The following is an 11,094-nucleotide window of genomic DNA, read 5'->3' on the forward strand; positions in this document are numbered from 1 at the left end:
CCTTCTGTAAGACCACAACAAGTCAGGAAGAGAGAGAGAGAAATATACAGGAAGAGAGAGGGAGAGAGAGGGATTGAAAATCAGGAAGAGAGGGATTGAAGATCAGGAAGAGACGGATTGAAGATCAGGGAGGGGGAGAGAGAGAAGGATTGAAGATCAGAGAGAGAGAAGGATCAAAGATCAGGGAGGGAGAGAGAGGGGGATAGAGAAAGAAAGAGAGAGACGGAGAGAGAGGGACTGAAGATCAGGGAGGGAGAGAGAGGGGGAATGGGAAGAGAGAGAGAGAGGGATTGAAGATCAGGGAGAGGGGGATGGAGAGAGAGAGGGGGGGGTAGGGGGAGAGAGAGAGAGAGACTGAGTAAGTTCTTCCTCTCGCTGTGCCAACGGAAAAAACACCCCGTCATGGTCAACAACCGCTGCGCTCCAGCCTGTGTGTCGCGGCCCGTCCTGTGTCCCGGGCCAGAGCCGACCCGTGTCCCGCCACCACCGGACCCCCCACCTGGACCGCTCTGGCATTCCTGGATCCGTGTCTGAACAAGCTCTTGAAATGACTCCCTCCTGGAACACAGTCTCCCCCTCGAGCACACAGAGATCACTGTGTCTCCTGTCCTGTTGTGTGTGTGTATTACTGAGGGATTCTCTGTGATCTCCTCTCTCTCACTGTGTCTCCTGTCCTGTTGTGTGTGTGTATTACTGAGGGCTTCTCTGTGATCTCCTCTCTCTCACTGTGTCTCCTGTCCTGTTGTGTGTGTTTATTACTGAGGGATTCTCTGCGATCTCTTCTCTCTCACTGTGTCTCCTGTCCTGTTGTGTGTGTTTATTACTGAGGGATTCTCTGCGATCTCTTCTCTCTCACTGTGTCTCCTGTCCTGTTGTGTGTGTTTATTACTGAGGTCTTCTCTGTGATCTCTCCTCTCTCTCACTGTGTACGGAGAGCACTGGACTCTCAGACCGCGTGTGAATGGAGAGGACTGGACTCTCAGACCGCGTGTCTACGGAGAGGACTGGACTCTCACAGAGCGTGTGTACGGAGAGGACGGGACTCTCACAGAGCGTGTGTACGGAGAGGACGGGACTTTCAGACAGCGTGTGAACGGAGAGGACTGGACTCTCAGACAGCGTGTGTACGGAGAGGACTGGACTCTCAGACAGCGTGTCTACGGAGAGGACTGGACTCTCAGACAGCGTGTCTGCGGAGAGGACTGGACTCTCAGACAGCGTGTCTGCGGAGAGGACTGGACTCTCAGACAGCGTGTCTGCGGAGAGGACTGGACTCTCACACTGCGTGTGTACGGAGAGGACTGGACTCTCAGACAGCGTGTGTACGGAGATGACTGGACTCTCAGACAGCGTGTGTACGGAGATGACTGGACTCTCAGACAGCGTGTGTACTGAGGACTGGACTCTCAGACAGCGTGTGTACGGAGAGGACTGGACTCTCAGACCGCGTGTGAACGGAGAGGACTGGGCTCTCAAAAAGCGTGTTTACGGAGACGACTGGACTATCAGACAGCGTGTGTACGGAGATGACTGGACTCTCAGACAGCGTGTGTACGGAGAGGACTGGACTCTCAGACAGCGTGTGTACGAAGAGGACTGGACTCTCAGACAGCGTGTTTACGGAGACGACTGGACTATCAGACAGCGTGTGTACGGAGATGACTGGACTCTCAGACAGCGTGTGTACGGAGAGGACTGGACTCTCAGACAGCGTGTGTACGAAGAGGACTGGACTCTCAGACAGCGTGTGTACGGAGAGGACTGGACTCTCACTGCGTGTGTACGGAGAGGACTGGACTCTCAGACAGCGTGTCTACGGAGAGGACGGGACTCTCAAGACAGCGTGTCTACGGAGAGGACTGGACTCTCACACTGCGTGTCTATGGAGAGGACTGGACTCTCAGACAGTGGGTGTCCGGAGAGGACTGGACTGGACTCTGACAGTGGGTGTGAACGGAGAGGACTGGACTCTCAGACCGGGTATGTACGGAGAGGACTGGACTCTCAGACAGCGTGTGTACGGAGATGACTGGACTCTCAGACAGCGTGTGTACTGAGGACTGGACTCTCAGACCACGTGTGAACGGAGAGGACTGGACTCTCAGACCGCGTGTGAACGGAGAGGACTGGACTCTCAAAAAGCGTGTTTACGGAGTGGACTGGACTCTCACACTGCGTGTGTACGGAGAGGACTGGACTCTCAGACAGCGTGTGTACGGAGAGGACTGGACTCTCAGATAGCGTGTGTACAGAGATGACTGGACTCTCAGACAGCGTGTGTATGGAGATGACTGGACTCTCAGACAGCGTGTGTACTGTGGACTGGACTCTCAGACAGCGTGTGTACGGAGAGGACTGGACTCTCAGACAGCGTGTCTACGGAGAGGACTGGACTCTCAGACAGCGTGTCTACGGAGAGGACTGGACTCTCAAAAAGCGTGTGTACGGAGAGGACTGGACTCTCAGATAGCGTGTGTACGGAGATAACGGGACTTTCAGACAGCGTGTCTACGGAGATGACGGGACTCTCAGACAGCGTGTGTACGGAGAGGACTGGACTCTCAGATAGCGTGTGTACAGAGATGACTGGACTCTCAGACAGCGTGTCTACGGAGAGGACTGGACTCTCAGACCGCGTGTGAACGGAGAGGACTGGACTCTCAGACAGCGTGTGTACGGAGATGACTGGACTCTCAGACAGCGTGTCTACGGAGAGGACTGGACTCTCAGACCGCGTGTGAACGGAGAGGACTGGACTCTCAAAAAGTGTGTGTACGGAGAGGACTAGACTCTCAGACCGCGTGTCTGCGGAGAGGACTGGATTCTCTCACTGCGTGTCTACGGAGAGGACTGGACTCTCAGATAGCGTGTGTACGGAGACGACTGGACTCTCAGACAGCGTGTGTACGGAGATGACTGGACTCTCAGACTGTGTTTCTACGGAGAGGACTGGACTCTCAGACAGTGTGTGTACGGAGATGACTGGACTCTCAGACAGCGTGTGTACGGAGAGGACTGGACTCTCAGACAGCGTGTGTACGGAGAGGACTGGACTCTCAGACAGCGTGTGTACTGAGGACTGGACTCTCAGACAGCGTGTGTACGGAGAGGACTGGACTCTCAGACAGCGTGTGTACGGAGAGGACTGGACTCTCAGACAGCGTGTCTACGGAGACGACTGGACTCTCAGACAGCGTGTGAACGGAGAGGACTGGAGTCTCAGACAGCGTGTGTACGGAGATGACTGGACTCTCAGACAGCGTGTGTACGGAGAGGACTGGACTCTCACACTGCGTGTCTACGGAGACGACTGGACTCTCAGACAGCGTGTGAACGGAGAGGACTGGACTCTCAGACAGCGTGTGTACGGAGATGACTGGACTCTCAGACAGCGTGTGTACGGAGAGGACTGGACTCTCACACTGCGTGTGTACGGAGACGACTGGACTCTCAGACAGCGTGTGAACGGAGAGGACTGGACTCTCAGACAGCGTGTGAACGGAGATGACTGGACTCTCAGACAGCTTGTGTACGGAGAGGACTGGACTCTCAGACAGCGTGTGTACGGAGAGGACTGGACTCTCAGACAGCGTGTGTACAGAGAGGACTGGACTCTCAGACAGCGTGTCTAGGGAGATGACTGTACCAAGATTTGTTGTAAAAAAGCACATCAGCACATTTCTCACCCCCCACACAAGTGTTTCCAGGTCCACTTTAACTCCATTGAGCATCTCCTGCCTTTGTGATGACCTGCTTTCCGTCTCTCTCCTTGTCTTCCTGCTTCCCTCTCTATCCCTCCCTCTCCCTCCTTCTCTCTCTCTTCTTCCTCACTCTATGTCTCCTGCTGGAGAGACACTAACAGAACCAGTGGAGAGATCCCCCTCTCTGTGTGTGTGTGTGTGTGTGTCTCCTGCTGGAGAGACACTAACAGAACCAGTGCAGAGATCCCCCCCTCTCTCTCTCTGTGTGTGTGTGTGTGTGTGTCTCCTGCTGGAGAGACACTAACAGAACCAGTGCAGAGATCCCCCTCTCTCTCTGTGTGTGTGTGTGTATGTGTGTGTGTGTGTGTCTCCTGCTGGAGAGACACTAACAGAACCAGTGCAGAGATCCCCCTCTCTCTCTCTGTGTGTGTGTATGTGTGTGTGTGTGTTTGTGTGTGTGTCTCCTGCTGGAGAGACACTAACAGAACCAGTGCAGAGATCCCCCTCTCTCTCTGTGTGTGTGTGTGTCTCCTGCTGGAGAGACACTAACAGAACCAGTGCAGAGATCCCCCTCTCTCTCTCAGCCCCTCTACCCCTCCCTCTCCTGACCACAACAACACAGTCCTCACATTCCTGTCTCTTCTCCTTCTCCTCTCTCCACAGCTTCAACCATTCCTGCTCCTGCCTCTGCTCACAGCAACACAGCCTCCAGCGAAAAACCTGTCCCTCACTGTATCTCTGTCTGACTTTGTCCCCTCACTGTCTGTCCCTCTGTCTCTCTCTCCCTGTTTCGGTCTCTCTCTCTGTCAGTCTGTCTCTGTAAGTCTGTCCCTCTCTGTCACTCTGTCTCTCTCTCTCCCTCTGTCTCTGTCCCTCTCTATCTGTCTCTGTCAGTCTGTCCTTCTCTATCTGTCTATGTCAGTCTGTCCCTCTGTCTCTGTCCCTCTCTATCAGTCTCTGTCAGCCTGTCCCTCTGTCTCTGTCCCTCTCTATCTGTCTCTGTCAGCCTGGCCCTCTGTCTCTGTCCCTCTCTATCTGCCTCTGTCAGTCTGTCCCTCTGTCTCTGTCCCTCTCTATCTGTCTCTGTCAGCCTGGCCCTCTGTCTCTGTCCCTCTCTATCTGTCTCTGTCAGTCTGTCCCTCTGTCCCTCTCTGTCTCTGTCAGCCTGGCCCTCTGTCTCTGTCCCTCTCTATCTGTCTCTATCAGTCTGTCCCTCTGTCTCTGTCCCTCTCTATCTGTCTCTATCAGCCTGTCCCTCTGTCTCTGTCCCTCTCTATCTGTCTCTGTCAGTCTGTCCCTCTGTCCCTCTCTGTCTCTGTCAGCCTGGCCCTCTGTCTCTGTCCCTCTCTATCTGTCTCTGTCAGTCTGTCCCTCTCTATCTGTCTCTGTCAGTCTGGCCCTCTGTCCCTCTCTGTCTCTGTCAGCCTGGCCCTCTGTCTCTGTCCCTCTCTATCTGTCTCTATCAGTCTGTCCCTCTGTCTCTGTCCCTCTCTATCTGTCTCTGTCAGTCTGGCCCTCTGTCCCTCTCTATCTGTCTCTGTCAGTCTGGCCCTCTGTCTCTGTCCCTCTCTATCTGTCTCTGTCAGTCTGTCCCTCTGTCCCTGTCCCTCTCTATCTGTCTCTGTCAGCCTGGCCCTCTGTCTCTGTCCCTCTCTATCTGTCTCTGTCAGCCTGGCCCTCTGTCTCTGTCCCTCTCTATCTGTCTCTGTCAGTCTGGCCCTCTGTCCCTCTCTGTCTCTGTCAGTCTGTCCCTCTGTCCCTGTCCCTCTCTATCTGTCTCTGTCAGTCTGGCCCTCTGTCTCTGTCCCTCTCTATCTGTCTCTGTCAGTCTGGCCCTCTGTCTCTGTCCCTCTCTATCTGTCTCTGTCAGTCTGGCCCTCTGTCCCTCTCTATCTGTCTCTGTCAGTCTGGCCCTCTGTCCCTGTCCCTCTCTATCTGTCTCTGTCAGTCTGGCCCTCTGTCCCTGTCCCTCTCTATCTGTCTCTGTCAGTCTGGCCCTCTGTCTCTGTCCCTCTCTATCTGTCTCTGTCAGTCTGGCCCTCTGTCCCTCTCTATCTGTCTCTGTCAGTCTGGCCCTCTGTCCCTGTCCCTCTCTATCTGTCTCTGTCAGTCTGTCCCTCTGTCCCTGTCCCTCTCTATCTGTCTCTGTCAGTCTGGCCCTCTGTCCCTGTCCCTCTCTATCTGTCTCTGTCAGTCTGGCCCTCTGTCTCTGTCCCTCTCTATCTGTCTCTGTCAGTCTGGCCCTCTGTCCCTCTCTATCTGTCTCTGTCAGTCTGGCCCTCTGTCCCTGTCCCTCTCTATCTGTCTCTGTCAGTCTGGCCCTCTCTATCAGTCCTCTCCGTACACATGCTGTCTGGTTCCGACCCATCCGCCGCCCGCCGTGCGATGCGACCCCGGTCCCCCCGTGTCTGACCGCCTCCGCGGTCGAGCCGAGCCGAGCGGCGACAGACAGGAAGCAGCGCGACTGACCTCCGCTTTGAGCCCGTGCCCGCCGGCCGCTCCCTGCGCCCCCGGGAGCGCGCACAGCCCGCCGGCCACCGCGAGCCACAGCAGCCGGGTCAGCGCCGCCTCGAGCCGCGGCATCCCCCTCGCTCGCGCAGGATCCCCGCCTCGCGTGTCCTCGTCCGCCGCGAGTCCCGGCTCTCTCCCCTCCTTCCTCTGCCCTCGGCGACGAGGCTGGAGCTCGGTCGGGCTCTGTTTCTCTCCCAAAAGTGGAGACCTAGCGGGGTTTCTCGAACCCGGCTGCGTCAGCTGCCACGGTCACGCAAGCGGGAGACACTCGTGGGCTCGCCTGCGGACGCGAGAGAGAGAGAGGCAAAAGTTGTCCACTTTTCTGTAGCTCCTGAAAGAGAGGGCTTTTTTTTTTTTACTTTTCTTTCTGTGTTTCTGAAAAGAAGTTGTTCTACAAGTTTTTTTGCGAGTGTTTTCTTTCCTCCGGGAAGGCAGTCCGTTTGCTCCGCCGCTGGGATGTGGCCCGACTCTCTTTCCTTTGTTTCTCGGTCCTCGCTGGCGTCCTGGGGTCCTGTCTCCCTCTCTCTCCCTCTCCTGCAGACGTGGTGTTTCTGTCCCCGCTGAGTCTTGATGCCTCTAGGAAAAGTAAAAAAAAAACTTCCGTTTGGTTTCGCCCAGCCCCCAGTCCAGATGTGCCACCCTCCCTCTCCCTCTCCCTCTCCCTCTCCCTCTCTCCCTCTCCCTCTCTCACCTCCTCTCCCTCTCTCCCTCTCTCTCCCCCCCGTGCTCCAGCTCCACTCCTGCCAGCGAACACCAGCAGCCTGTCGCTTGGAGACACGCGGAGAGATGGGCGCACTGCGGCGCCACCTGGCGGTCAGCGCTCCGCTCCGCCTTCGTAGGCAGGAGTTTATGAGTTCAAAACCTGTATGAACCCCTCTCTCTCAGTGCAGTGTTAATGTACTGGAGTGTCCAGTCAGTGTGTCTGTATGAACCCCTCTCTCTCAGTGCAGTGTTAATGTACTGGAGTGTCCAGTCAGTCAGTGTGTCTGTATGAACCCCTCTCTCTCAGTGCAGTGTTAATGTACTGGAGTGTCCAGTCAGTGTGTCTGTATGAACCCCTCTCTCTCAGTGCAGTGTTAATGTACTGGAGTGTCCAGTCAGTCAGTGTGTCAGTATGAACCCCTCTCTCTCAGTGCAGTGTTAATGTACTGGAGTGTCCAGTCAGTCAGTGTGTCTGTATGAACCCCTCTCTCTCAGTGCAGTGTTAATGTACTGGAGTGTCCAGTCAGTCAGTGTGTCTGTATGAACCCCTCTCTCTCAGTGCAGTGTTAATGTACTGGAGTGTCCAGTCAGTCAGTGTGTCTGTATGAACCCCTCTCTCTCAGTGCAGTGTTAATGTACTGGAGTGTCCAGTCAGTCAGTGTGTCTGTATGAACCCCTCTCTCTCAGTGCAGTGTTAATGTACTGGAGTGTCCAGTCAGTGTGTCTGTATGAACCCCTCTCTCTCAGTGCAGTGTTAATGTACTGGAGTGTCCAGTCAGTCAGTGTGTCTGTATGAACCCCTCTCTCTCAGTGCAGTGTTAATGTACTGGAGTGTCCAGTCAGTCAGTGTGTCTGTATGAACCCCTCTCTCTCAGTGCAGTGTTAATGTACTGGAGTGTCCAGTCAGTCAGTGTGTCTGTATGAACCCCTCTCTCTCAGTGCAGTGTTAATGTACTGGAGTGTCCAGTCAGTCAGTGTGTCTGTATGAACCCCTCTCTCTCAGTGCAGTGTTAATGTACTGGAGTGTCCAGTCAGTGTGTCTGTATGAACCCCTCTCTCTCAGTGCAGTGTTAATGTACTGGAGTGTCCAGTCAGTCAGTGTGTCAGTATGAACCCCTCTCTCTCAGTGCAGTGTTAATGTACTGGAGTGTCCAGTCAGTCAGTGTGTCTGTATGAACCCCTCTCTCTCAGTGCAGTGTTAATGTACTGGAGTGTCCAGTCAGTCAGTGTGTCTGTATGAACCCCTCTCTCTCAGTGCAGTGTTAATGTACTGGAGTGTCCAGTCAGTCAGTGTGTCTGTATGAACCCCTCTCTCTCAGTGCAGTGTTAATGTACTGGAGTGTCCAGTCAGTCAGTGTGTCTGTATGAACCCCTCTCTCTCAGTGCAGTGTTAATGTACTGGAGTGTCCAGTCAGTGTGTCTGTATGAACCCCTCTCTCTCAGTGCAGTGTTAATGTACTGGAGTGTCCAGTCAGTCAGTGTGTCTGTATGAACCCCTCTCTCTCAGTGCAGTGTTAATGTACTGGAGTGTCCAGTCAGTCAGTGTGTCTGTATGAACCCCTCTCTCTCAGTGCAGTGTTAATGTACTGGAGTGTCCAGTCAGTCAGTGTGTCTGTATGAACCCCTCTCTCTCAGTGCAGTGTTAATGTACTGGAGTGTCCAGTCAGTGTGTCTGTATGAACCCCTCTCTCTCAGTGCAGTGTTAATGTACTGGAGTGTCCAGTCAGTCAGTGTGTCTGTATGAACCCCTCTCTCTCAGTGCAGTGTTAATGTACTGGAGTGTCCAGTCAGTCAGTGTGTCTGTATTAACCCCTCTCTCTCAGTGCAATAAGTGCATTATTGAGAGACAGGCTCACTGTCTGTTCCTCAGGCTGTGACAGGAGATCACATACTGTATTATTATTATTGAGAGACAAGCTCACTGTCTGTTCCTCAGGCTGGGACAGGAGATCACACACTGTATTATTATTATTGATAGACAGGCTCACTGTCTGTTCCTCAGGCTGTGACAGGAGATCACACACTGTATTATTATTATTGAGAGACAGGCTCGCTATCTGTTCCTCAGGCTGTGACAGGAGATCACACACTGTATTATTATTATTGAGAGACAGGCTCACTGTCTGTTCCTTAGGCTGTGACAGGAGATCACACACTGTATTATTACTATTGAGAGACAGGCTCACTGTCTGTTCCTCAGGCTGTGACAGGAGATCACATACTGTATTATTATTATTGAGAGACAAGCTCACTGTCTGTTCCACAGGCTGTGACAGGAGATCACACACTGTATTATTATTATTGAGAGAGGCTCACTGTTCCTCAGGCTGTGAAAGTTCCTCAGGCTGGGACAGGAGATCACACACAGTATTATGATTATTGAGAGACAGGCTCGCTGTTTGTTCCTCAGGCTGTGACAGGAGATCACACACTGTATTATTATTATTGAGAGACAGGCTCACTGTCTGTTCCTCAGGCTGTGACAGGAGATCACACACTGTATTATTATTATTGAGAGACAGGCTCACTGTCTGTTCCTCAGGCTGTGACAGGAGATCACACACTGTATTATTATTATTGAGAGAGGCTCACTGTTCCTCAGGCTGGGACAGGAGATCACACACTGTATTATTATTATTGAGAGACAGGCTCACTGTCTGTTCCTCAGGCTGTGACAGGAGATCACACACTGTATTATTATTATTGAGAGACAGGCTCACTGTCTGTTCCTCAGGCTGGGACAGGAGATCACACACTGTATTATTATTATTGGGAGACAGACTCACTGTTCCTCAGGCTGTGACAGGAGATCACATACTGGGCTGCCAGTTCCACTGAGTTCCCTCCTCCCTCTCCCAGTAGGATTGGGACCTTTGTAAATTTAGGGAAGAATGTTTCTCTGATCCCTAATTTCTCTCTCTACTACTGTGCATTAACAACACTCTACTACACTGTGGTATACTCTGCTATGCTCTGTACTGTGCTGTACTGTACTCCCCTCTGTAGGAATCTTTTCTGGCTCCTTCCCCGTGAAAGCCGAGTGTCATTACGACTTCACTGGAGTCCCCGAGACGCGGGTGCCGAGCGGGGGCCTCCGGAATAGAGCGCGGGCGCCCCCTGCTGTTACCGCTGGGTATCACACGGAGGTTCAGTCTGGTGGCGCCCGTCTCCGCGAGGAACGTCCCCCAACAGTAGTTATTTTGGGGGTGCGCACGCCTCCCCCCAGACGCGAAGCCGTGTGTAAGTAGAGCAGACCGTACAGCAGGTCTTTCCGTTTTCGATTTTGGCGGCGCCTTTTGTGAACTTTTGCTCCGGCTGTCGAAAAGGTGGGGTCGCCGGCTGAGAGCTGTCCGGTCTCGAGCCAGGGAGTGGGCTCTGAATTAGCAGACAGGAAGACGCAATTCAGTTCAGCTCAGTTCAAGGTGCTTTATTCGCATGACCGATGGGTACAATCAGCGTTGCCAAAGCACATAAAAATAATAAAATTAACATGGAACAAAACACAAAATAAAATAAAATCTACAGACATTTACAACAAAGACATATTATAAAATATTGACATATATTGTAGACAGATGGAGCATTATTGAGAGACAGGCTCACTGTTCCTCAGGCTGTGACAGGAGATCACACACTGTATTATTATTATTGAGAGACAGGCTCACTGTCTGTTCCTCAGGCTGTGACAGGAGATCACACACTGTATTATTATTATTGAGAGACAGGCTCACTGTCTGTTCCTCAGGCTGTGACAGGAGATCACACACTATTATTATTATTGAGAGACAGGCTCACTGTCTGTTCCTCAGGCTGTGACAGGAGATCACACACTGTATTATTATTATTGAGAGACAGGCTCACTGTCTGTTCCTCTGGCTGTGACAGGAGATCACACACTGTATTATTATTATTGAGAGACAAGCTCACTGTCTGTTCCTCAGGCTGGGACAGGAGATCACACACTATTATTATTATTGAGAGACAGGCTCACTGTCTGTTCCTCAGGCTGTGACAGGAGATCACACACTGTATTATTATTATTGAGAGACAGGCTCACTGTTCCTCAGGCTGTGACAGGAGATCACACACTGTATTATTATTATTGAGAGACAGGCTCACTGTCTGTTCCTCAGGCTGTGACAGGAGATCACACACTGTATTATTATTATTGAGAGACAGG

General features: G+C 52.7%; 1 protein-coding gene across 1 annotated transcript in view; it reads right to left on the reverse strand.

Annotated features, from left to right (window-relative positions):
* Window positions 1-6,780, reverse strand: part of mmp14a (matrix metallopeptidase 14a (membrane-inserted)) — a 34,117-nt gene extending 27,337 nt beyond the window's left edge. Inside the window, exon 1 of the mRNA XM_088915570.1 lies at window positions 6,171-6,780. Within this exon, the coding sequence (XP_088771696.1) occupies window positions 6,171-6,284 (114 nt within the window). The 5' untranslated portion in view covers window positions 6,285-6,780. The remainder of the gene's footprint in view (window positions 1-6,170) is intronic.
* Between the last annotated feature and the right edge of the window lie 4,314 nt (window positions 6,781-11,094).

The sequence above is a fragment of the Atractosteus spatula genome, chromosome 5 (genome assembly GCF_055471065.1).
Source record: "Atractosteus spatula isolate fAtrSpa1 chromosome 5, fAtrSpa1.hap1, whole genome shotgun sequence".
NCBI lineage: Eukaryota > Metazoa > Chordata > Actinopteri > Semionotiformes > Lepisosteidae > Atractosteus > Atractosteus spatula.